At 46.2% G+C, this 21,296-nt stretch overlaps 1 protein-coding gene across 1 annotated transcript in view; it reads right to left on the bottom strand.

The window, feature by feature from the left end:
* Nucleotides 1-808: 808 nt before the first annotated feature.
* The window catches only part of LOC142246645 (protein unc-93 homolog A-like), a 294,000-nt gene continuing 273,512 nt past the window's right edge, over nt 809-21,296 (bottom strand). The window contains exon 10 of the mRNA XM_075319711.1: nt 809-1,185. Coding sequence (XP_075175826.1) covers nt 914-1,185 — 272 coding nt within the window. The 3' untranslated portion in view covers nt 809-913. The remainder of the gene's footprint in view (nt 1,186-21,296) is intronic.

The following is a 21,296-nucleotide window of genomic DNA, read 5'->3' as shown; positions in this document are numbered from 1 at the left end:
GTGCCCGCCCCCGTCGCAGCAGCGATATCTTGTGATAGCTGCCGTAGGGAACATTATCGTTACAGCAGCTTCACATGGACTTACCTGCCCTGCGGACGTAGCTCTGGCCGGCAACCCGCCTCCTTCCTAAGAGGGCGGATCGTGCGGCGTCACAGTGACGTCACATGGCAGGCGGCCAATAGAAGCGGAGGGGCGGAGATGAGCGGGACATAAACATCCCGCCCACCTCCGTCCTTCCGCATAGCCGGCATGGGCCGCGGTGACGCAGGTAAGCTGATGTTCCTCGCTCCTGCGGCTTCTCACACAGCGATGTGTACTGCCGCAGGAACGAGGAACAACATCGTACCGTCGCTGCAGCGAAATTATGAAAATGTCGGACACTACACCGATGATACGATTACGACACTTTTGCGCTCGTTAATCGTGTTAAAAAGGATTTACACACTACGATATCGACAGCGAGGCCGGATGTGCGTCACTTTCGACTTGACCCCATCGACATCGCAGCTGCGATGTCGTAGTGTGCAAAGTACCCCTAAGACCCCCATGATCACTCAAAAAAATCTGTAGCACGTTGGGGTTTTCCGGTGAAAATAAATTTTTACCTATCCTTTGTTGAGGTGATAACTTGATAATAGGTGGTGGTCCAAAATTCTCGGAAATAAACCAATCAGCAATATTTCATTTTATTTTGTCAGTGTTTAACAACAAACGAAAATGACTGTTGACCCTTAAAGCTAAAACTGACTTGAATATTAAAAGAATAACATTAATCTAATTTGCTAATAAATAATTTATTTAAGACTGTTTATGGGATGAATACAAATTACCTACATACAGTACATAGCTAGTCAAAATGGGATGAATTAAGGCTTCATTCACTGAAATCAGTAAACTCCGTAAAATTCTTTTTCTAACTTGAATTTTCTGTTAACTCAGTATTTGTGTTTCCTGCCATCTCACTTGTGTTTTGATTATCTTCCGATCGATTTCTGAATTCCAGGTATTCAACAACCAAGTAAAGAATCATTCCAAGCAACATGACAGAAAGGACTACATAGAGTTTCACGGAAACACACAAAAGGTTGCTGTATGCGAATGCAATGACAAATCCAAGAGATTCCCAAACACGATAATTGGCAAAAGCAGCTTCTTTGTGTTTATCAAATAAAACTCCGTAAAAAGCTGTAAGACAAAAGCCAAAGATACAGATTAGTCATTTTTCAGTACACTGTAACGAACTTCCATTCAAAAATGTTTAAAGGGTATCTGTCCTTCCAGGTGACTTCAGAATAAACACTTTTTTTTTACCATTAGATGACATGTATCCCCACTACAGGCTCATTCTCTGATTTCTGTTTTTTGCTAAGCTAGTGAGTGAAGACTAGCTGCTGTAGTGTCTTTCTTCTTTGTAGTACCGCAGTAGGCCGGTTTCAGACGTCTGTGTTTAATCAGGTACCAGTCACACACATGGTCATGGCCATATGTGTGTCACATGTGTGTCATACGTGTGTAACACGTGTGTCATGCATGTGTCACACATGTGACATCCGTGTTTGCATATGTATGATAGGTACTGGAGAAAACACGGGTCTGTGAAATAAAAAGATTTTCCATATTTACCTGCTGTCTCTGACTCTGCTGCCTCCCGCTCCTGACCGCCGCTCATTATATTCATCGATTATTCACCACATTCAGGACTTGGAAGCTGGAGCAATAGTGTAGAGCGCTGCCACACCCCAGGCCCTTGGGATACTCGGTTCCGGGTGGTGGATAATGGGGATCACCGTCGCAGGTGGCCGTGCCCGGTTCCGTTACCTGGGGGGCGCTCGGTAACAGGGTTATTTTTTAGCTCACTTGTGACACTACTGGCGGGTTGCGGTAATAAGATGTCCCGCCGCTGCTGTGGTTTTAGGGACAGATGGTATAGCAGCAAGTGTGTTCGCACCCTCCGCCAGTAGGGGCTTAAGTCCCATGTAGGTGTGCTGTGCCTTGTGGTGCACCAGTAATAAACACAACACAGTTCTTGCAGATTAACTGGTATTTACTCACTGGATGTTGCAAGTGCAGTTTGGTACGGCTGGTCAACCGACTTTCCTTTGTCCCGGTGCTGACGTGAGTCCCAGTTGAGCCCTCCGTGCACATGCAGAGCTGATGGTCCCCTTGCCTGAAACTGTTGGTGACCTGCGGCGCTCCGCTCCTTTGTCTTTCCAGGCCCAGTATGACAGGCCTCGTGGTCCCTTGTGGGGTAAGCTACTTCTCTGTGACCTCTCCCAGGTCCTATATATGAGGCTGTGTCCCTGAGCCTATGGGTGGTGTGGTACCCTGGAAGTCACCACACACGGCTGGATCAGCAGACCGCTTGGAGCTGTTGTCTACTCTGGGGTCCAGTACCCCCTCGTGCGTAGTGCCTGGGATCTGTCTACCTTTTGGGGGTCTCCTCACAATCCGCACACCCCTCTCACTCTCTGGCTCCTTTCAACTGCCACTCCTTCAACTGTCGTTGTTCCTCTCTCCCAACTCTGCCTAGCAACACGTGTTGCTTCCCACAAGCCACACCCCTTTCCCAGGCTAACAGCTAAGGGATTGGTTCTCACACCTGACCATTGTTAACCCTCTACATGCTGCGCCCAGGTCTCAGGGAATGTGCCCCTACCTGTGTGTGAGGTGTGGGTTGTCAGCATAGGATGTTCCAGAAAGCCTTAGGATCCTGCAGATCACTGGGGTAGCATATCCCAGGGTGCTGCAATAGCACTAGGTACAGCACCGCCAAGGACAGAACCACGGGGACAGGTGACTATTCTTCCACGTCAGTGACATCTAGGAGGTCATTGGAGTTCCCAATGAACTCTGATGACATCCTGATGACCCTTGCGACACCCACGCTACAGCTTCACGGGTTCATCAGAGTTCATTGAGAACTGTGATGAGTCCCCAATGCTGTCTCCGCTTCCAGGTTCTCACTACACACACACACACACACACACATATACGTATACACTGAGCACATATACACACATATGTATACACACATAGCAGACACACATGGATACACCGAGCACATACACACACATAGCACACATGCATGTATACAATGAACAAACACACACACACACTCTGCTGTATACTCACCCAGCGATGCGGTCCCCAGCACTGAAGTCCCCAGCGCTGCTGCTAATTCCAGCTCCACAGGGCACTGAATATTCAGTGAGTATAATAAGCGGCGGTCAGGAGCGGGACGCAGCAGAGCTGGAGACAGCATCGCTGGAGAGAGGTAAATATAGATATTTTTATTAAAAAGACCCTTGTTTTCTCTGGTATATGTCACACTGATGTCAGACGGATCACATCAGTGTGCTATGCATGTGAAACCCGTGCTGCTGGAGAAAAAACGGACATGTCTGCGTGTGCGCGTGCGAGGCCACACGGTCTGTGTGATAACACAGACGTGTGAGTAAACAGCATATAAAAACATGGGTATGTGTGGCATCCATGTTAAAAATGGATGTCACACGTACCTAAAACATGGACGTCTGAAACCAGCCTTAGATGCAGCAGTAGAAAAAAGACAACAGTACAGAGCTGTGTAGCTGTGATTCTAGCGCTGGGCAGACTTAAAACACTTTTCCCAGTATGAATGGTATGACTCAGACATTTACCACAATATAAAAGTTGTCTCTCATGATAAACTACTCATATATTAGAAAACACATTTAAAGAGCATGGTGGCTCAGGGGTTAGCACTGCAGTCTTGCATTGCTGGGGTCCTCGGTTTAAATTCCACTAAGGACAACATTTGCAAGGAAACTGTATGTTCTCCCTGTGTTTGTGTGGGTTATCTCCAGGTTCTCTGGTTTCCTCCCACACTCCAAAGTCAATGATAGTGAATTTAGATTATGAGCCCCATTTGGGACAGTGATGATCACATCTGTAAATTGCTGTGGAATCAATAGTGTTGAAAGTGTGTAAAATAAATAAACTGAATGTGTATACTCTATATTTTACACTACCGATAGTAAAGTAAATGCCGCAGTCTTTGTGGTCTTTTTTCTACAAAAAATTTTGAAGCATAAAGAATATTTACTCCAAGCAATGAAATAAACTGAAGACTATAAAGTTCCATAGACGTAGTTTTTGGTTAAGGATTTGGCTCGGTTCCACTTGCGTTTTGCATGGACGAGTGCAATCTGATAAGACATCAGATTGCTCTCACTCTAGGGCAAAACTATGGGGCAGTGTCCATCTGCGATTGATTCTTATGCCATATCGGTATGAGAAATGAATCACCGCATGCTGCATTTGGCATCGAGTCTTGGCTCACATGCACCCATACAAGTCTATAGATGCGTGTGAAACATCGCACTGTACTTGCTTGTCATCCGACTGCAGTGCGATGTACGCAGAGAAAGACAGTGGTGGAGATGGGGAGAAAGTGTTCACTCCCTCTTCTCCATAGCTATAACCCAATCACAAGATCGGATCAGAGTCACATGACCCTTGGCTGAAGCTCACAGCAGAGGGTCAAGAGCATATCACTTCCAATATTCTCACATCAAAAAAGGTCCGTAGAGCCTCTGTTAGGAGTCTCGACACAGAAAATAGCCAGATATCCCTCTGGGAAGAACCTAGCCAAGGAGTAGGTGTTTTTAGTAGACCACCATAATCACCATACTAAGTGGCCCTTTTAGTCCATATCCAACTCTTTGATGAGTTTAAAGATATGACAAGGGAAATACCAAGGCCAGGTATCCATCCACAGACAGCTGTTTCAGGGTATTGCCCCTCATCAGTGTGGAGTAGGATTCTGGGTAGGTGGGAGCAATGCCTAGTAGACTAGCAAGACAAAACAATCAATGATCTCGGGGAGACCAGCCAGAGAAAACACTGCCGGCAGCCAGCAAAGGCGCTCAAAACAGTGAAATCCTAGGTGCATTGCACCTTGGGAAGTATTGCAATGGAGGGCAATGCACCTAGGATTTAACTGTTTTGAGCGCCTTTGCTGGCTGCCGCCAGTGTTTTCTCTGGCTGGTCTCCCCGAGATCAGTGATTGTTTTGTCTTGCCAATATTCTCACATCAGAAGCTATGCGCAAGTGGAACCGAGGCCTTAGGAAGATGAAAGCTTTTGTAATGGGTTAAAATTCAGATTTTCACTTTTTGTGGGTTTTTTCTTTCAATTTCTCCCAAAAGCCATAGCCATAAAATATTTTTTCCTTTGAAATAGCCATCTGAGGGCTTGTTTTTTACTAGGTGAGTTGCAGTTTTGAATGGCCTCATTCATTTTACCTAATAATGAACCTGTAAACAAAAAAAAATTCCAAGTGCAATGAAATGGTAAAAATATACTATTTCTTGCTACTTTTTAGGTTTGTATTTAAAGTTTTGATTGTGTGATAAAAAAAGAACTGAAAAAATGATTGCTTAAGTCAGTACAGTTATACAAAACTGATCACGTTTTTCTTTTATTTAGTGTGTGAAAAAAACTCAAGTATTTCCAAATTAAATTATTTCGTTTATTGTCATTTTCTGAGATCCATTCGGTAAGGAATTAAATTGCAGAATATTTGATATTTTTTTACTTCAATTATAGAAGTCCTTTAGTAGGGTTCTTTCTCACAGCTATAATGATATAATAGGCTGATTGACACTCATTCCACTTTATTTATATACAGTATTCTTCTGCATGAAGAAACTATGATGACAACAGATTGATACTACAATTGCGCAGACTCATACAGTTTGCACTCTAGTGGCAGTAAATCTCTACATTGGGAGGCATTTTTAAAAGGTATGCCTTGTGGTGGCTAGTGAGCTCACATGAATTGGCTAACACTTTGAGTATCTTTATTGTATAAGTATATTCTGTAGAGCAGTAATGCAGTCTTAATTTCATATATTCAATGTTTATATAGATCTTAGCACATACAGAGTACCGCTGTATTCTTTTGTTTATAAACAATTATAGCAGCTTGCACCTGTTCACACTTGCTTTATTCTGCTTGGAGGTGCTGGTCAGTTTTTTGTCGTATACAACTGAGGGTGGCGATTGCTGCCATATTTGATTGAGCACTCTTCCTATCTATCTAAGAACTCCTGTAGATGTTCATGAAACTCGGTGTAGGTATAGACTCCCATGCATGGACTGTCTGTCGCATTCAGATAGGGAAACAGTGTCATAGAATAGTTTGTGCATTGTGATCTGTGCTCAGATTGAGTTTCACGCACATCTGCAGGATTCATAAGGTTGTTTTCAATTAATGATGGATCCTACCTGTCCTGTAAATTTGTAGGCTTTTAGATGACTAGAGGCATCTTCTATCAAGATTCGGTTAAGGACACTATTAAGGAAAAGTATGCCTTTTCATGATTTGTAGGCTCACATACACACACGGTCAAAATTGTTGGTACCCCTCATTTAATGAAAGAAAAACCCACAATGGTCACAGAAATAACTTCAATCTGATAAAAGTAATAATAAATTATAAATCTATGAAAATTAACAAATGAAAGTCAGACATTTCTTTTCTGCTTACGCGGAATTAAAAAAAAAATAAAACTCATGAAACAGGCCTGGACAGAAATTATGGTGCCCTCCTCCTCCTCCTTATCTCAATATTTTATTGCACAACCTTTTGAGGCAATTACTGCAATCAAACCATCCTGTAACTGTCAATGAGACTTCTGCCTCTCTACTCTCTATTTTGGCCGCTCCTCAAGAGCAAACTGCTTCAGTGATCTCGTGTTTGAAGGTTGCCATTTCCAGACGGCATGTTTCAGCTCTTTCCAAAGATGCTCAATAGGATTTTGGTCAGGGCTCATAGAAGGCCTCTTCAGAATAGTCCAATGTTTTCCTCTTAGCCATTCTTGGGTGGTTTTAGCTGTGTGTTTTTGTTGCGGGCGGGGGCCGCTGCCGCTTCTCACAGGAGCCTGCTTGGATCTGGGTTCGCTGCTGCGGCTCGAGTAGTGACCGGACCCGGGCTCGCACGGCCGCCCGTCCTCACAACCATCGGAAAGGGGATATTTACAAGGGAGGTTGTCTGTGACGCCACCCGTGGGTTGCGGTGAAGGATGTTGGTACCGCCGCTGCCTGTTGATGGAGGCGCCCGGGGCTCATAGAGTGGGGCAGCAAGTTGGGATCTCCTCCACGGGTAGGGGAGGTGTAGTCCCGGGGCCCTGGGATGGAACACGGGAGTGATGACTGCTGGAGGTGGCGCGCCGGACCAGACCGGGGGGACAGTGGTGTACTCACAGTTCAATAACTTCACACAAGTCCAGCAGTAAACCAAGTTGTCAGTGGCCGGCCGTCTCTGGAGGGTGCATTCAGGTCCCGCACCAAGGTTGATGAGCAGATAACCCTGCACTTCGTGTTTCCTTTTCTTTTGGACAACTTCGCTTGGAACGGAGAAGTCCACTCCCGGTTCTATTTGTGTTGGGAGCTGTGGCCCGCAAAAGCTGACCCTTGGGATTTTAGTGGGTTCATGGCGGACACCCTATCCCCCGCGTTGGGCTTCCATTTCGCTCTATCTGGGCAGTAAATTGGGACAACGTCTGGAACCTTGTCCCCGGCTGGTTAATTGGAGAGGGGCTTGAAACCTTCCTCGCCCTAGGGTCCAGGCACCCCGCCTGTGCCCGGCCTCTGGACCGGATTCCCGCTGTCGGTACTGGTGGGCTACAACCCTGCCCCGACCCACTTTAGGTCTCCCGCGACTGGATCTTCGTTGCCTGTGGCTCTGCTCAACATCTGCCACCTAGCCAAGTAGTCCATGGGCTACGACCCCTGACTACACTGCTGTCAGCTCTCCACACTTCAATTCAATACTTCAAAGGCTGAACTTGATCTTCCACTGAACTCAGACTGCTCTGTACTCAAACTGAAACTTGACTTGACTCTTGTGTTCCCGCCCCTGACTCATCAAGACCCCTAGGTGGGCGTTCTCATCTGCCTGATCCCGCCCACTGGTGTGTCCTAGTTATCATGAGGGGGTGACCTGTTGCAAGACCTATGACCTGCGACTGAGACCAAGCTTTCTGACACTTGGAAGCACATTTCTCTTATACATTATTATTTAATTGTGTTTGTCTTTATATACAGCTCTGGCAAAAATTAAGAGACCACTGAAAAATTGTCAGTTTTTCTGATTTTTCTCTTTATATTTATATTTTTGAGTAAAATGTAAATTGTTCTTTTATTCTATAAACTACTAACAACGTCTCCGAATTTCTAAACAATACATTTTGCATTTATTTCCTGAAAATGAGAAATAGTCAAAATAACAAAAAAATGCATTGCTTTAAGACCTCAAATAATGCAAAGAAAACAAGATCATAATCATTTAGAAACAACAATACTAATGTTTTACCTCAGGAAGAGTTCAGAAATCAATATTTCGTGAAATAACCATGATTTTTAATTATAGCTTTCAAGTGTCTTGGCTAGAGATGAGCCACCACCCTAGTCTTCGAGTTCGGTTCGTCGAACGGCGGGTGTGTTCGACGAACACCTTCGAACCCCATTGAAAACAATGGCAGGCAAACACAAACACATAGAAAACACCTTCTAAGGTGTCCAAAAGGTGACAAACAACTCAGAAGACACCACATACACATGGAAAAGTGACAAGTACATATACTCATGCTGAAAGAAAAGAGCTGGATGCGTAAAAGCAGGATGAGACACAGATGTAGTAGTATCTCCAAATGAACATCGATACCATGACTGTGCAACTGGAGCATTGCTCATTTTGGCTTCCAATCTGGAAAAATGGCCTGAGCTCGCCACTTATGCTTGGAGATCTTGTCGTGTCCCGCAGCCAGCGTTCTCTCGGAATGTGTATTCAGTGCTGCTAGGGGTGTGCTGACAGGTAAGCGCACGGGTCTGTCCAGTGACAATGTGGACAGAATAATGTTCATCAAGATGAACAAATCATGGATCCACAAGGACTTTTCTACCCCTGTGTCATCCTGGGGAGACGAAAGGCTTGTGTATTTTTGATTGTGCTTCATGCAAATAACCATTTTAAGTTTGCAACTGTGGGACAATTGATGCCACTTAAGTGGTGTCTGTGACCAAATTTTTGGAAAAAATGGAGACTCTTGTTGGAGTCCCCTTGCTGTGTTTTACATGATTTTAGAAGGGCATGATATGCCTAAGAGGTTGATTTTCAGTATCTGCAAGATGTTGGCTACAGAAATGCTGCCTTTCCGCCTGGTCGACACAGAGGATTTTCGAGACCTTATGCCTGTCGCAGTGCCCCAGTACCAGATGCCCAGTCGCCACTACTTCTCCAAAAAAGGTGTGCCTGTGCTACACCAGCATGTCGCACACAACATCACCGCTTCCTTGAGAAACTCTGTGTGTGGCAGGGTGCATTTCACCACCGATACTTGGACCAGTAAGCATGGACAGGTGCGTTACATGTTGCTGACTGGGCACTGGGTAACTATGGTGAGAGATGGAGAAGGGTCTGCTGTAAAAGTCTTGCCGGCCCCACGAGTTGTGCGTCAATCCTCTGTATGTCGAAGTTCCTCCACTGCTTCTGCCTCCTCAACCTCGTCTGGGTCCTCCACCTCCGCCCAAAGCCTGTCTTAGAGGGGCGACCAAGGGCTATTGTAGTCGTGGCAGATACTGCCCTCTGGCTGTTGTGCAGCCCGGTACTCTTGTTCTGCCCCCCAACCGCCACTTCAGTGCAATTCAGTATTACGTGCATTTTCTCTTAAGGCGTCACAGACACAGACACGGTCACAGGATCTTTTAACTAAATTTCTTTACTTATCAACTTATATACATTCCTTTTTCTCGACTTAGGCGGGCACATTGCTTGAACGTTTTTCTTTCCCACAGAATTTCATTTTTCTTTAACTATCACCTGGCCGACTGTTTCTCTGATGTTCGGGCTCACATTGGGGTACCCAATTACACTAGCCACGGTAGACTGAACCGTCTTTTCAGTCACTCAGGACCACTCTTCCCTCTAGAGGCCCACTAACTCTTTTCTCACTGAAGAATTTGTAAGATCTCATCAGGGAATAGCCACCCTTTTTCCGGACCGCTTTTTGTGTCCGAAAAAATGACCGGATTCGGCCCAGAAGGCCACACCAAATTAATTTTACTTGGCTTTTTTTTCACTACGCCTCTCACAGACGCAGTGTACTTTCCTCAGTAACCTTCCTCACCAACTGATTTCTAACCACTCTTTTTCAAACTAGACTCCTCCCCCTCACTGTTCAGGATCACCAGGTAAACAGCCCACACACTGTGGCCACCTAGTGGCCATTTGAACACATGGAAATTTGAACATTTGAAAGCATGGACAGGGGCGTTACATGTCGCTGACTGGGCACTGGGTAACTATGGTGAGAGATGGAGAAGAGTCTGCTGTACAAATCTTGCCATCCCCACGAGTTGTGCGTCAATCCTCTGTATGTCAAAGCGCATAAGGAATCCCACACACCTCCTTACTATGCTGGCAGCAGAGCTCAACGGCATCAGGCGGTTGACTCTTTACTTTGAAATGTATGGGAAATGTGAGTTACACCGATGAGGAGTTGTGGACGGTCAGCTCTGGAGACTGAGTATCATCAATGGTTGTCTCTACTCAACCTGCAGCCAGGGAAGGCCGTGTGCGACAATGCTGCAAACCTGGGTGCGGCCTTTTGCCGGACCAATGTGACACATGTGCCTTGTATGCCTCACTTGTTGAACCTGGTTGTCCAGCAATTTTTAAACCACTATCCTTGCCTAGATGGGCTTCTGCAGAGGGCACTGTGTAATGCCTGCCTGCATCCACAGAATCAGACGGGCTGTAAAGTATAGGCTAGAAGGAAGCCACTCACCAAGCAGGACCCCTAGAAACCTGAAACCCTTTAACCCCTATACAGGGATTTGGAATTACACAGGGCCCAAGGTGATCACTATCTGTGAAAGGCTACAATCCGAGAGAGTAGTAGTCAGGCAGGGTCAAACCAGGAATTGTGGAACAGGGACAGAATCGGCAGGCAAGGACGTAAGCAGAAAACAAGCAGTAGTGAAATCCGGATCAGGCAACGAGGTACATAAACAGCAGGCAAGAGACGAAGTCAGGAAACAAGCAGTGGTAAAATCAGGATCGGGCAGCGATGTACATAAACAGCAAGCAGGAGACATAGTCAGGAAACAAGCGGTGGTCAGCACACAAAATCACAAAACAGAACAGGGCGGAACAGGAATCACAAGTTCAGAACTATCTCTGACAGTGGTCCGCAGACAGGAGAGGCATTAAAAAGGGTGTTGTGTCTTCCCATAGGTTGTAGCTGGATTATGGTACTTCAGCTGGGAAACACCTGCCACCTACAGTCAGCCAGTGGTACTGCAGGTCTCAAGGAAACCCAGCCCACTGGATGAGCGGTGTCCGCAGCTGACATCAACTCCTCTCCCATAACCAGCACTATCCACGGCAGGAACACGGCATCATCTGGCGATCGGAGTAGAAGTCGCTGGAGTGGATTCCGGTGGTGACGTAAAAGCCGTGTACGACAATGCTGCAAACCTGGGTGCGGCCCTTCACCGGGGCAATGTGACACATGTGCCTTGTATGCCTCACGTGTTGAACCTGGTTGTCCAGCAATTTTTAAACCACTATCCCAGCCTACATGGGCTTCTGCAGAAGGCATGTTCGCTATGTGCTCACTTCCGCCGTTTACACCCTGCAGCTCAATGACTTGCATCACTCCAGAAGTCTTTCGGCCTGCCGGTTCACCGGCTGAAATGTAATGTGCCGACATGAAGGAATTCAAATCTGCACATGTTGCAGCAACTGTGGCAGCACCGACGAGCCCTGCTGCAATACGTTATGACGTATAGCTTGGGCCAACGAGATCCAGAGATGGGGCAGATCCCGCTGCTGGAGTGGTCTCAGATCAAGAACCTCTGCACCCTTCTGCACAGTTTCGAAATGACGACGAAGATGTTTAGCGCTGACAATGCCGTTATCAGCATGACAATTCCGGTTATCTACATGCTGAAGCACACTCTAAACAGTATTCGGAGTCAGGTGGTGGGACAAGAGGAAGGGGAGGAAGTACAGGAGGAGTGATATGCGGAAGAGATAACAAGATCTCCAAGGTCCAGATGGTCAGCAGCACCAAAGCGTCAGGCATGTGACGGTGGGGGAGAGGGATTAACAAGGGCGCAAGGTAGCAGCCAAACTGTTGAGGCATGTGCAGGAGCCCAGGAAGAATTGGATGATGAACTGGCGATGAGCATAGAAAACGCAGCAGATGAGGGACACCTTAATCACATTTCTGTTGTGCGAGGTTGGGGGGGAGGGCAGGGGAAGGAAGCATGATTCTCACCTGGCCGCCAACAACATAGCAAGGACTTGTTCCTCCTGCATGCACAAGACACATGAGCGCCTTTTTGCTGCAATACCTACAACATGACCCTTGGATTGTCAGAATTCGAAGTAATGCTGACTACTGGGTTGCCACACTCTTAGATCCCCGGTACAAGACAAAATTTGGCGACATAATTACTGCCATAGCAAAGGACGCACATATGCAGGAGTATCAGCAGAAGCGCCTGTTACACAATCTTAGATCGTCTTTTCCAGTAAACACCAGTGGTGCTCAGAATGAATCTCACAGCTTTGTCATGGCTAGGAGGAAATGTTCTTTTACTTGTCCACATCTGAGGGACCGAGGGCTGGCTGGTGTGCTGAAACGGCATTGAGTAGGGTGTCCCTGCAGAGTTGCAAATTTGGTCATCTAAAAATGAGTGGAAAAAGGCCAGATGCTAGTGGAAAGGGGAACAGGTGTGTTGGAAAGGGAAAAAAGTTTGTGTCCGTTGGGTAGGAGGTAAAGCAACAGTAACATCTGCTGAATAAAGACCATCTTCCAGCCAAAGTAAGATGTCTACTTCTTTCCGTGGACAATCTGATATGATCCCTTTCTGACGGACATGACCATTGCTACCAAATGTAGATGAGGCACCAAAAGAGCAGGTGCTTGAATGGATTTCAAGAGCTCCATCAAGTGGCCTCTCCTCCACCTCAACTTCAATATCCCAAATACTCCATCCCTCTGTGGTGTCACCCCAATCGCACTTGCTTCCTACCAGCTCTCAAGTCTCCACCCACCCTGCTGGATATGGGGTAACAGATATGGTTGAGTCTACAGAGCTGTTCAGTCACACTATAGCCTGGGAATCAGAGGTCTGCTCCAAAGCTGCAGTGAGTCCAAACAAGGAAATGATGTGCACTGATGCCCAGAAGCTTTGTGATTCAGATCCAGGCCCAGATGAAGAAGGTTCTGAGCATAATGTAGACCCTCATTCCCAAACTGTAACTCCTCTTGGTGGAGACAATGAGGAACATTCTACATAGTTACATAGGTTGAAAAAGACCAGAACGACAACTTTACTATTCGGACAGGGCAGGAAGAGATTGTCTCTGAGGACGAGGGGAGTGAGAACACATAGGGTGATGATGAGGCTGGAGATCCCACTTACTGTCAACCCACTGTCAGCCAGTCGATGAGGTCAGCAGAGCAGGTGGAGGAGGATGCTACTGACGACGAGGTTAGGTTGCGCCTTCCTGGATAGAGACAGAGTACTGGAAGCATGTCAACAACTGCATCCTCAGCCACCACTCTGCCTCTGAGCAGAAGTCGTGGTGGCTCTGCAGGTCACATGGGCTCTAAGCCTTGCCTAGCCTGGGCCTTTTTTGACATCACAAAGGATCATCCAACTCATGTCATCTGTAAGATTTGTCACCAATCTCTAAGTAGAGGCCAAAAAATCACTAGTTTGAGTACTTCATCTATGAACTGTCACATGGATATGATGTGATAGGGTGAGGGTGCATTGATGACATTTATCAACTGTGAATGCAAGATGATTATTTGCCGTTCATTGTATGCATTGTTATTCACATGTAAAAGGGTAAGAGTGTATAAATGACCTTTATTCACTGTAAAGGCAAAAGGCTTATTTACTGTCTATTGTATGCATTGTTGCTGACCACCCACAAGGGGCCCCTGGTTTGCGCCTGCCTTTGACTGTTTGGTCACTATAGCAACAGCAAAACGGTCTTCGGCTGTGGACTTGGAGACCGGAAGAGGTGCTGTGTGTGAGCTGAAGGAAAAGCGAAAGGTATGCATAACAGAAAGGAGCCGCCGCAGAAACGCTTAGGCCCTGTGCGCACTAGAAAATGGAATTTTCTGAAGAAAACTTCGTAGGCACTGAAAGATTACCGCACCCGCGGTAAAAAACGCAAAAAATCCGCACCGTAATCCGCATGCGGTATGTTGTGTATTGTTGCGGATTTGGTGCGGAATTGCCACAGGTTGTTCCCTGCGGGATTTCACAGTTGTCCCAGCTCCGGCTTTCTATGGTGCTGAAATCTCCAGGCCGTGCTTTTGTCCTGCACGGCTAGCTCCGGCGCTCTGCTGTTTGCGGGTCAGCTGTGCACTGCATATGAGCCAGGCCGGCTCATGCATATGCAGTTATGCAGTGCACAGCTGACCTGCAAACAGCAGAGCGCCGAAGGCAGCCGCGCAGGACTAAAGCACGGCCCGGAGACTTCAGCACCACGGACAGCAGGAGAGCAGTGTCCGGAGGCAGCTTCGCAGGAGAAGGTGAGTATAAGATCAGCGGTCACTTCAGTCAGCTGATGTGCAGTGACCGCTGGAGTCCTCCACCTGTCACATCAGTGAAGTCACCGCTGATTAGAGATGAGCGATGTTCGAGGTTCGCCAATTTCATGTTTGAGTGATTTTGGTGGGTGCTCGAGATCGAACTCGAGCTTTTTGCTAAAAGCTAGACAGTTCGAGTTACGTTCGAGAACGGTTCAATCACCATAAACGTGGCTTTTCACAGTAAGGCTATGTGCACATGTTGCTATCTGCATGCGTCCTCCATCCCCAGCACAATCCCTCTCCCTTTCCTTCTCACCGATCACGGGTGCCTCGTTCCACGTCTGTCACAAATCTGCGGTGTCTTTTCCTCTTTAGAAAATGGCTGCCATTTCATTAGTCAATTAGTTATTCGGTACTTTCCCCGCCCACCGGCGCCTATGATTGGTTGCAGTCAGACACGTCCCCAAGCTCAGTGACAGCTTTCTGACTGCAACCAATCACAGCCGCCAACGGGCGGGTCTATATCGTGCAGTAAAATAAATAAATAATAATAAAAAAAAATAACTGCGGTTTCCCCCATATTTGATACCAGCCAGGATAAAGCCACACGGCTGGAGGCTGGTATTATCAGGATGGAGAGCGCCACGGTATGGGGAGCCCTCCAGCCTAACAATATCACCCAGCAGCCGGCCAGAATAGCCACATCCATTAGATGCAACTGTCCTGGGGGACTCTACCCAGCTCATCCCGAATTTCCCTGGTGCGGTGGCAATCGGGGTAATAATGAATTTAATCATGCCAGGCGTCTCCCCGAGATACAGTCCATGATTAAACTTAAAGTGAAAGTAAAGAAACACACACACCGAAAAATCCTTTATTTGGAATAAAAGACACAAAATCACCCTCTTTCACTCCTTTATTAACCCACAAATACCCCTCCAGGTCCGACGTAATCCACATGACACTGTCAGCTCTGCTACAGAACACGAGTGCTCTTAGTTATCAGCTCCACGTAGCAATCAAGTGAATCGCGCGGTCAGCAGAGACTTCAGCAATGCAGAAGTCAAGATTACCAAATCCGCCTAGTTTCATTTTTAGAAGCAGTAGACTAGTGGATAGCGCGCTCGCATAAGAAGCATGAGGTCGCGAGTTCTAGTCCCGGTAAAGAATTTTTTTTTTCATTTTTAAATTATAATTATTATCTATTTATAAAGTGAAAGTAAATAAACACACACTGCGAAAAATCCTTTATTTGGAATAAAAGACAAAAAAACACCCTGTTTAAGCATTTTATTAAAATCCTCCAATACCCCTCCAGATCCGACGTGATCCAGACGACACTGTCAGCTCTGCTACAGAACATGAGTGCTCTATCAGCTCCACGTAGCAATCAAGTGAATCACGTAGTCAGCTGAGACTTCAGCAATCCAGACTTCAAGATTACCAAATTACTGCCTATCTTTATCATAAGAGGCAGAAGCTGAGTGGATAGGGTGCTCGCCTATGAAGTATGAGAGCGTGAGCTCTAGTCCTGTTAAAGGCTTTCTTTTTTTTTTTTTTTAATTTAAATTATAGTTATAATATATTTATAATATATTTATAATTATAATTTAATTATGCACTGAGGGGAGGAGCCGGAAATCAGCTGTGAGCTCTCGCTCTCTCTATCTATCTCTCTCTCTCCTTTCTTTCTCTCTCTCCTTTCTCTCTCTCCTTTCTCTCTCTCCTTTCTCTCTCTCCTTTCTCTCTCCTTTCTCTCTCCTTTCTCTCTCCTTTCTCTCTCTCCTTTCTCTCTCCTTTCTCTCTCTCCTTTCTTTCTCTTCTTTCTTTCTCTCCTTTCTCTCTCTCCTTTCTTTCTCTTCTCTCTCTTCTTTCTCTCTCTTATTTCTCTCTCTCTTCTTTCTCCTCTTTCTCTCTCTCTTCTTTCTCTCTCTCTTCTTTCTCTCTCTTCTTTCTCTCTCTCTTCTTTCGCTCTCTCTCTCTTCTTTCTCTCTCTTCTTCCTCTCTATCTCTCTTTCTTCTTTCTCTCTCTTCTTTCTCTCTTTCTCTCTCTTCTTTCTCTCTTTCTCTCTCTTCTTTTACTCTTGCTCTCTCTTCTTTCACTCTTTCTCTCTCTTCTTTCTCTTTCTCAGACCTGGCGATGATCAGCTGATGCGGTCACCTGACGGAATCAGCTGACACTATAAGTCGAGCTGTGAGGCCGGCTTTTTACCGCCTGGCCGGCTAAACTATCAGCTGATGCCGTAGGACAGGAGTCTGCACTGAAGTGTGTAGTTTGTTGGGTTTTTTTGCACTGATGCATCTGCTGATTGTATAAAAGCCGTTTATACAATCAGCTGCTGTGTCATGTGATTCAGGCCCTTGAACCTGACACATCATCTGATCGCTTTGCCTTCCAGCAAACCGATCAAATGATATTGGATCTGGATTGGATGGGCGGGACCCTGACCCAGGATTACTGCGGAGGGGGGTTCTTTATTTCAATAAAGATGGAGTCACTAATTGTATTGTGTTTTATTTATAATAAAAATATTTTTCTGTGTGTTGTGGTTTTTTTTATCTGTACTAGAAATTCATGGTGGCCATGTCTAATATTGGCGTGACACCATGAATTTCGGGCTTGTGGCTAGTTGATAATATACAGCTATCCCCAACCCCATTATTACCCAGCAAGCCACCCGTCACCAGGGCAGCTGGAAGAGTTGGATACAGCGCCAGAAGATGGTGTTTTATAAAAGCGCCCTTTTCTGGGCCGGCTGCGGACTGCAATTCGCAGCAGAGGGGCCCAGAAAGCTCAGGCAAACCTGTGCCATGGATTCCAATCCCCAGCTGCCTAGTTGTACCTGGCTGGACACAAAAATATGGTGAAGCCCACGTCATTTGTTTTTTAACTACTTCATGTAATAAGTGAAATAATTAAAAAAAAAATGGGCTTCCCTATATTTTTGGTTCCCAGCCGGATACAAATAGGCAGCTGGGGGTTGGGGGCAGCCCGTAGCTGCCAGCTGTACCTGGCTAGCATACAAAAATATGGCGAAGCCCACGTCATTTGTTTTTTAATTATTTCATGAAATTCATGAAATAATTAATAAAAAAAGGACTTCCCTATGTTTTTGGTTCCCAGCCGGGTACAAATAGGCAGCTGGGGGTTGAGGGCAGCCCGTAGGTGCCTGCTGTACCTGGCTAGCATACAAAAATATGGCAAAGCCCACGTAATTTGTTTTTTAAGTATTTCATGAAATTCATGAAATAATTAATAAAAAAAAGGGCTTCCCAATATTTTTGGTTCCCAGTCGGGTACAAATAGGCAGCTGGGGGTTGGGGGCAGCCCGTAGCTGCCTGCTGTACTTGGCTAGCATACACAAATATAGCAAAGCCCACGTCATTTGTTTTTTAATTATTTCATGAAATTCATGAAATAATTAATAAAAAAAGGGCATCCCTATATTTTTGGTTCCCAGCCGGGTACAAATAGTCAGCTGGGGGTTGGGGGCAGCCCGTAGGTGCCTGCTATACCTGGCTAGCATACAAAAATTTGGCGAAGCCCACATAATTTTTTGGGGGGGCAAAAAACTCCTACATACAGTCCTGGATGGAGTATGCTGAGCCTTCTAGTTCTGCAGCTGCTGTCTGTCTGTATGGAGGAGAGCAGACAGCAGCTGCAGAACGACAAGGCTCAGCATGCTCCATTCACTAGTATATGCAGGAGAGCAGACAGCAGCTGCAGAACTGCAAGGCTCAGCATACTCCATCCAGGACTGTATATATATTTTGTATATATTTTGACTGTGTATATATTTTGACCGTAGTTATGCTACAATTCTGGTGACTGACCAACACCATGCCATGCATGCCTGATTTTGGTTTGCAATGTATTCCTCCTGTTGGTAGCTGTTCAGATTCAGTTACCTCACCCCTTTCCACAGGCAATGCTAATTAAGCACCATCTTGGATCTGGTCCGCCTTTATCAATGGTTGCTGTTTGGCACTGGGAGGATCAGTTCTGATATAGTCCTGGTATGTGTAGAGCTTGCTCCACATGCTGGGACCTGGGCTGGTCTCTATCCACAAGTGCCTTTTTTGCAACATAGAAGCGGCTATATACAGGTATGTGTGCTCCATTATGGTTCTGCTTTTAACTTTATCTAGGAGGCCGCATGGCACATGAAATACAGAATGTAGAGGAGGACCCCACTATTGAGATTTGCCGTGACGTTGGCAGGGGTGGCTCAAAAAATTGATCAATTATTTGCTAAAAATCTCATTTTTTTATTATAGTACAGTTGGAATAAATCTGTGAATTTTCACTTTTTATATGATGCATGCCAATTTCAGATCGTGCTGGCTCCCTTTTTTTCTTTTTTTTCTCTGTATGGAGGAGAGCAGACAGCAGCTGCAGAACGACAAGGCTCAGCATGCTCCATTCACTAGTATATGCAGGAGAGCAGACAGCAGCTGCAGAACTGCAAGGCTCAGCATACTCCATCCAGGACTGTATACAGGAGTTTTTTGCCCACCAAAAAAATGACATGAGCTTCGCCAAATTTTTGTATGCTAGCCAAGTACAGCAGGAAGGTACGGCTGCCCCCAACCCCCAGCTGCCTATTTGTACCCATCTGGGAACAAAAAAAATAGGGAAGCCCTTTTTTTAATTATTTCATGAATTTCATGAAATAATTAAAAAAAAAAAATCGACATGAGCTTCGCCCCATTTTTGTGTCCAGCCGGGTACAACAAGGCAGCTGGGTATTGGAATCCACAGCACAGGTTAGCCCGAGCTTTCTGGGCCCCTCTGCTGTGAATTGCAATCTGTAGCCGCCCCAGAAAATGGCTCTTTCATAGAAGCGCCTTCAACTGGCGCTGTATCCAACTCTTACAACAGCCCTGGAGCCGGGTGGCTTGCTGGGTAATTATGAATTAATACTAGCTTAGTTTTACTAGCTAGTATTTAGTCAGAGATTCATCATGTCAGGCAAGTTTGACCCAGCCATTAAGAATCTCCAATAAAGGGTTAAAAAAAAGACACCACACAGAGAAAAAATATTTTAATAGAAATAAATACACAGACACACTTAGAGACTCCATGTTTATTACTCCCTGTCAGCCCTCCACGATCCTGCTCTTCTGTCTTCTTTCTCCTTCAACACATGCAGCTCTTCTACATCAGCAGCGCTGCATGGGGGAAGACGCTGCAGTTCCCGTGGAGTCTTTTCACTCCGTGAGTGACCAGAAGCTGCTGCCCATAAGCGGTGACGTCACCGCTAACAGGCGCGTTGCTATAGCAATGGTGATCTCTGTTATTGCCTGGCTGTGGCAGCTGGTGAATAATGGAATGGGGAAGCAGAACGGGGAGTCGACCGTGTGCCAGAGCATGTCGCCGATACATGGAGATACACAAACGATCACCGTGTACTGGAGAGATGCACTGACAGGACCTAGCATGACGTCAAAGCCATGTGACCAGTCTGTAGCCAATGAGATAAAAGACACGTGACTGGTCACATGGCTATTTTGATGTCACGATAGGTCCTATGGTGGTGCTGGTTACCGGGAGGACACAGCGATTATCGGAAGGAAAAGCGTCGGGAGACAGAGTGCAGGATGCATCGCGGGGACAGGTAAGTGTTATGACAATGTTTATTAACTGTATGTGTACATTTCTAATGTGTTTTTATTTGTTTGTGTTTGCCTCCCATTGGTTTCAATGGGGTTCGAGAGGTTTGTCGAACGGAGGCCACGTTCGAGTTCAGTTCGGCGAGCCATTCGACGAACCGAGTCAAACTCAAGCCTCTGGAGGTTCGCTCATTCCTACCGCTGATGCCGCATGGCTTACTTCACTTGCGTCCTGACACTCACAGTGAGCAGTCATGGTCTATGGCACTCACTGTGAATGCCAGGTGTAGCAGAGCTGGAAGCGTTGTGGGACATCTTGTGGATTATGTCGGAGCTGGAGGGCTGTTATTAGGGGTTAATAAAGTGGTGGAACAGGGGGCTTTTTTGTCTTTTATTTCAATTAAAGGATTTTTGGGGTGTTTGTGCTTATTTACTTTCACTTACAGTTTAGTGATGAGGGGGTGTCATATAGACGCCTTCCATCACTAAACTTGGACTTAGTGGCAGCTATGCGCTTCTGCCTTTAACTCCTTCATAACCCCGATTGCCACCACATCACGGAAATGGGAAGAGCCGGGAAAAGTCTGAGGCTGTCGCATCTAATGGATGCGGCAATTCCGGGCGGCTGCAGGCTGACATTTTTAAGCTGGGGGGCTCCCCATAACGTGGGGCTCCTAAGCCTGAGAATATCTGCACCCAGATGTGAGGCTTTTTCCTTGCTGGTTATCAAAATTGGGAGGGACCGCACGCCGTTTTTTAAAAATTATTTATTTATTTATTTACTGTACGCTATAGACCCGCCCACCGGCGGCTGTGATTGGTTGCACTGAGACAGCTGTCACTCATCGTGGGGGTGCTTGCGTGCAACTAATCACAGCCACTGGTGAGCAGGGAAGACGTGAATACAAGATTGAATAATGAGCCGGCTCAGCAAGATGAAAGAGCCGCCACAGGAGCAGTGTGACAGTCGCCCGGTCATCGGTGAGTATGAAGCGCTTGCTCCTACCCCTTTGGGGCATATTCTGTTCCCCATAAACTTTATATCGGTAGCAGCATCTGGCCAGATACTGGGGAT

The sequence above is a fragment of the Anomaloglossus baeobatrachus genome, chromosome 7 (genome assembly GCF_048569485.1).
Source record: "Anomaloglossus baeobatrachus isolate aAnoBae1 chromosome 7, aAnoBae1.hap1, whole genome shotgun sequence".
In the NCBI taxonomy this organism is placed as follows: domain Eukaryota; kingdom Metazoa; phylum Chordata; class Amphibia; order Anura; family Aromobatidae; genus Anomaloglossus; species Anomaloglossus baeobatrachus.
Note: the sequence above shows the minus strand (reverse complement) of the source record. Positions and strands in the feature narration are given on the sequence as shown.